Source organism: Gambusia affinis, linkage group LG21 (assembly GCF_019740435.1).
Source record: "Gambusia affinis linkage group LG21, SWU_Gaff_1.0, whole genome shotgun sequence".
Classification (NCBI taxonomy): Eukaryota; Metazoa; Chordata; class Actinopteri; order Cyprinodontiformes; family Poeciliidae; genus Gambusia; species Gambusia affinis.
Genome location: NC_057888.1, coordinates 15,849,568 through 15,855,567, shown reverse-complemented (window position 1 = coordinate 15,855,567; position 6,000 = coordinate 15,849,568). Strand labels below are relative to the sequence as shown.

The 6,000-nt window shown below is 44.0% G+C and overlaps 1 protein-coding gene across 1 annotated transcript in view; it reads left to right on the top strand.

Annotated features, from left to right (window-relative positions):
* The first annotated feature begins 1,850 nt into the window (after positions 1-1,850).
* The window catches only part of bmp6 (bone morphogenetic protein 6), a 52,471-nt gene continuing 48,321 nt past the window's right edge, over positions 1,851-6,000 (top strand). Inside the window, exon 1 of the mRNA XM_044104165.1 lies at positions 1,851-2,788. Within this exon, the coding sequence (XP_043960100.1) occupies positions 2,380-2,788 (409 nt within the window). The 5' untranslated portion in view covers positions 1,851-2,379. The remainder of the gene's footprint in view (positions 2,789-6,000) is intronic.

The following is a 6,000-nucleotide window of genomic DNA, read 5'->3' as shown; positions in this document are numbered from 1 at the left end:
TGGAATGTGTGGCTTTGATGCTGCTTCTCACTCTTCACATGTAGATAAGAGAGGCTCTGGGAGCAGCAGTAGCAGAGACACTGGGACATATGGACACCTTTGAGCCTTATCATCAGGACCATCACAGGCTGAAGGCACCATGGAGACAAAACACAGGGCAGGGGGACTGGAGTGACGGGAGAGAAAGACAGGAAGGGGAAACTACGGTTTTAAGGAGTTCTTTTTCTTTTACACTCTAGCTTACTTGACTTTTCTCTGCTTTAAATTGAAATCATAATGTTGACTAAGAGATTCATTGAGCGCTCCCTAGGAGCAGATGTCTTCAGAATCTCAGGGAGATTTGCTTTATCTACTCAACATAAATTGTTTCTGTTTCCCACCACATTGCTCTAACAATGGCTGAGTCAGTAAGACGTTCAGTCCAGCCAACTCTAAGGGCCCATTTATTAACATGTTGCTGAGCAGTGCATTACTATAATCCATGATTTGTCAAATCAGGACCTAATTCTTTTTTTTTTTTTTTTTTTTTGTGGCTTACTGTAGATTTTCTTGGGGCTGAAAATTTCAAAAGACGTTCCTCGTTCATTATTCCGTCCAGCATTATGATGCCACCACAGCCACGGACTGACAGTCATAGAAAAATGAGCCGTTCAAATAAATCATTAAAAAAAAAAAACCCTAAATAATATGGAATTATAAACAGAATATAATAGACGTCAGCTGTGTTTTGAGCTCATATCATGCTGTAATGTCATTCCCTCATCAAAAACATGGCATTGTCATGCATGTTTCCAGAAGTCCTTCAGTCTCCCGTAGCAACCGTTCATGGGTTGCCTGCTCCCACAAAGCGCTGCCCGTTTACCCAAAGCTCCTCCACGGAGCTGCGGCTTCCAGCTTCCATCTCGCTGATCGCCTCTGCCCCGCACCTTAACCACTCAGCTCCTTCGGACTAGCAGCAGCAATTAGCAAACAGCTGGTGGAAGGTCACTTATCTGAACGTATCATACAAACTACACTGCTCTAAAATCAGTCTAAACAGCATCAATGGATGGCATCAATGAAGAATCATTTTTATGATAAAGTACTGAAGGTGGAGTGTCTAAAAGGATAGGAAGTTCTTAAAGAGTCTGAAGCCCATTTCAGTTTTGATAAGAAGACATTTTTTAAAAGTTGTTCTTGACAGATTATTACTATGTAACCATCTGAATTTTACTCTATTTTGTTATAATCAGAGTCAGATTCCATTGAATGTAAATTACTCATTTATGTCTATCTATGGCCAGGTTTGGCTAATTTCTATGGCATAAGAGGAAAGAAACTACACCTGTTTGCGTTGTGAATACGTTTTGAGGTTATATTATTTTGTGAATTTACACTGATGAACTGAACTGAATTAAACTAAGGGGGCCAATCAGAGCGCCATCCCGGGAAGGTGATGCGCATGATCCGCTTGCTGTTTCCAAGTCCATCGTCAGGGGTCGTGCCTCCACTGGACATCTCAGCTCAGTGGCTGAAGTCGTGCATCTGTAAGCAAACACAAGAATAACCCCAGAATCTTAACGCATGAAGGACGCGCTCATTTTAAACCAAAACCCAGCGAGACCTTTTGAAGTTATAAATCTGAATTACATCACATTGCTTTTAAAAAACAAACATACAAACAAACAAACAAAAAACCCAACGTAATATGTATACACAAAGTGAAAATATCTCTCATTACTAAAATTATACGACACCAATCGGAGTTATTTGAACAGAGCAATGAACAAAATATGAAAATATGATGTTAAACTTAGTTTAAAGAGCTCCACCTCTGAGAGCACACGGAGTGGGCGGTTTCTGACACACACACTCACACACACTCGGCAGGAATTCACACGCACCGAGATATTATGGACTGCAACCTGCTGATTCTTTCCACACTCTGACACTCAACCTGTAGGAGTTGGAGCGCCGCTGAGACCCTTTTTTCTTTCTTTCTTTGTCATCAACTCCGGGAGTGAATGTGTCTGCTTCAGTAGAATGGCTTCAACCAGAGGCGCAGTTCTGTTTGTGGAAGCGTGTCCACTGACCGAAGAGTAGCGGAGCGCTCAGAATAAACTCTCTCATGGTGCACTTTATCCAGGAGCAGCAAAGCGCGCTGCGGGGAGCAGAAATGAAAGCGGGAGCGGTGCTATTATGCGTACTTTCCTTTATTGAGCATTTCAAATGGCTTGATACGGGACTTCTGCTGTGCTTTTGATCAATCGTTTCGACTGATAGCGGCGTTCTCGGGTGGACTTTGGCTACCATTACGCGCGATTTGCGTTCGAAGAGGCAACCGAAATTCCAAGCCAGGCTCAACCGGGGGACTCTGGAGAGCACAGCGGGGACAACACCATGACCAGCCGCCTGCTTGCCTTGGTCGGAGTGTGGTGGAGCGCTTACTACTGCACGTACGCGGCGGCGGGGAGTCACTACTCACTGGAGGGCATCGGCGAGGGGCAGCCGGGCTTCGTCCACCGGAGGCTGCGGACGCACGAAAAGAGGGAGATGCAGAAGGAGATCCTGTCCGTCCTCGGGCTGCCGCACAGACCGCGGCCGCATCTGTCCCACGGAAAGTACAACTCCGCTCCGCTTTTCATGCTGGACTTGTACAAAACTTTATCGAGTGAGGAGAAAAGCCAAGTGGAAGGCGCGCTGGAGAGACCCCAGTCCGTTCCGGCCACCCGGAGCCCTCCTCTGGCAACGTATCAAGAAACGGCCTTCCTGAACGACGCGGATATGGTGATGAGCTTCGTTAACTTAGGTGAGCGCAGTGAAAATATCTTTTGGAAGCGCCTTTTTTGTTGTTGTTGTTGTTCGGGAATCGAAGAGAAAACTGAGAGGCATAAAATGTAATTTAGAGTGAAATACCAGGACTCGAATCCAACGGTGGCCACCTGTTACTTTAAGAAGCACTTCTGTTTCCTCGTCCACCTGTAGACCTGTTCCCCGGTTTGGCTCTCCATCACGGCGCGCAGCTGACGCGCCATTACGCACGTACAGGATGAATTCGGTTATAATAGAGGCGTTATTGAAAAAATTGCACCTTCTGAACTCAGCTGAGTGTAGAAACTAATCGCGCGTGTCATAGACGTTTTGTTACTCCAGGTATCGGCTCACTTTATGTCTGAATGTTCAGCCTGCGGCTCCATAATTTCCTACACAATTTCAAGGGACATGTTTGATAATTTGGGATGTTTTATTGCTGCGGTCCATTTATAAAGCTGTAAAACGGTTGTTGATTCTCATCCAGTCCGTAGTGTGATTGTATTCTCATATCCTTCTTTCTAAATATTTTCCCCAGCTGAGGTCTGCTTTCTCCCTCTCTCTCCCTTGCTGTCTATCGCCCTCCCCTCTCCCCACTTGTTCTCTTCTCGACTAATTTTCCATGATGTTTCGGTGCCTCCTGCACCTTCTTCCTCTTTGTGACTTTCCATGTTCGAGATGTAATAATGTTCTACTACATTAAGATCTATGTAAAGAATAAAAACATTAGACAGGGAGCCTTTAACAAGTTAGAGGATGCACCTCCATGCATATACAAGTCGTGTATCTTCAATCATTTTGGAAATTCAGCTCAAATTGGGGAGCTCATATGGAGTTATTACACATATAGTGATATATTTCAAGCGTTTCTTTCTATTAATCTGGTCAATTATTGGTTCCAGAACTGGACAAATCAGATTTGAATTGATCAGAAAATACAAACCACCAATTTTTAAAAAAGGAGTTTCAATACAGAAATCCGAGCATATGGAAAAATATGTTTATATACTTCACTGTATACTCAATATCTGTGCTTTTATTGCATGAATCACTGTATAATTGCAATGTGGCACGAATGTGATCAGCCTGTGAGTCTGCTGATGTGTTAGGTAAGCCCAGATTGCTTTGTAAGTGGTCTTCAACTACAGGTTTTCTGTTGGGTTTATGTCAAACCAATTTGCTGACCAAACAAAGACAGAGATACCAGACACAGTAATGACACATTTGGCTGTGTGGTCAGGTGTTAAGTCCTACAACAAAGTTGGATCAGCATTTACATGAAGACGAGGGAAGCGTGAAGTTTGTGGACCAAGATGACATGGCTCCCCAGACTGTCACTGACTGTAAAAATAATTCGTATATTCAGTGTTTTATCTGGTATAGCAGAAATATATTTTTATTTATGTACATGAAAATCGATTTCCAGAAGGACTTTGTCCCAATTTGCTTCATCAAATGAGCTTATTTTGGAAAAGGAAAAAGGATTTCTATAAATACTAAACAAAGCATATATTTTCCCTACGATGCACCATTACATTATTGATGTTTTTATATCAGTCACTGGTAATACAAAGTTTATCAACATATTGTCTCATAAAATTTACTTAAAGCACATCTCAATTCTCAATTCGGGATCAACGTGATGTGTGACGTGTCCTCAGTTATATCATGTGATTTGATGATCACAAGTGACTAAAATGATTATTTGATTTTGGTTATTTACTACCAAACTCTTGTGTTGGCTCACTTAACCAAGCCAAGGCTCTTCAATGGGTCTGCTTTTTTTTATTTTTTATTTTCCTACCCCTGATGTCTCACTTTACCTGAATTTACTCCACAGCGCAGTAGTTTATAATGAACTCTCCCGCTGTGCACACACCACAAAGGGAGCAAGTAACTCACTCATTTCCTGTGCGGTGGGACAAATGAGCTTCGTATTGTTTCTGGGTAATTTATTGTTGCGTCCTCGCTCCGGATAAATTTGCCCTCCTCCGTTCGCTTATGGGACTGAAATTCTGTGGTCAGTCTCGCTGTGCAATCTGCTCCGTGATGTACGTTTTAAAGCGGGAGAATAAACCCAGGATCCTCGGCAAAACCATCAACCGCCACCACTGGTATTTGTGTATAAAGGCTTATTCCTGATCTTGACCTCCAGTGCTAAAAAGCTGCGGGTTTTCTCTGCGTAAATTGCGTCGCATTGTTTGTGTTTCCCCTCCGAGCGGATTGGTCTTTAATTAGCCCCCAGCATGATAAACAGGGACACTTTAATCATAACGAGTTTGGAACATGAAAGCTCAAAGCCCTTCCTTCCATTAGCAGCTCCAGTGTTTACTGGGAGACTCTAAACAGAGCTCTGGAAGATAAACAGAGGTCCTGCCAGAGTCACAGGCCAGTGGAAGAGGAGGTCTGAAACCAGATTGATTAGTACTCTTCTTGGGAACAGAAGGTATTGTCATGGTTTGGCCATCAGAGCAGCGGGATCGTCTCACCACTCCAGAATTATGTTTTGGAGTTCCCCCCCCCCACTCCTGCCTCCTCATGGGACCAGACGTTCTAAAAATGTTTTTCTCCTCACCTGTATAAACCATAAATAGCCTCTCTATTCTTCCTGTGATGTGAAGAATTAGGCTGAAGTGGCCGACATCCAAAATACTTCTCCACTTATTGGTCCTCTGGGTGTTGGTGTTGCAATACGGCGTGATGAAAACCAGATATCCACGAAGATGGAAGCCGTCGTTTTTGGTCTCAAATATCGAACCCCCTCTGTGGGCTTCTGTAGTGAGTCTGGCGTGATGGTGGCAGTGTGGTGTTTGTGTGTCTGTGGTTTTGTTCTTCCTCCGCTGTGCAGGTTTTGGTTTATACTCCTGTGCCGCTGCACATCTGGCTCCCCTACTTTGATTAATCACGTCCTGTGCATCTTTTGACAATTCCCTCAGATTTCTGCGGTGACCTGGGGGATTAGGTTGCCATCTCCTCCAGCCGTACACAAAGTCCTGACCGCCCTGGAGGAGGGACGGCTTCCTCTCCGAATGTGATTGTAATTAATGTCGGACAGGCCAAGGCCTTCCATCTGCTTTGCAAATAAAGCTGCGCACGACTACTGTGTGTCATTGCCATCCCGATTAGATTTTAATGTGTCTTTTTGGTCGAACGGAGCCATTACTGTGGGGCGACGTAGAGAGAGAGTTGTTGAAGGAGGAGGCCTGAAAC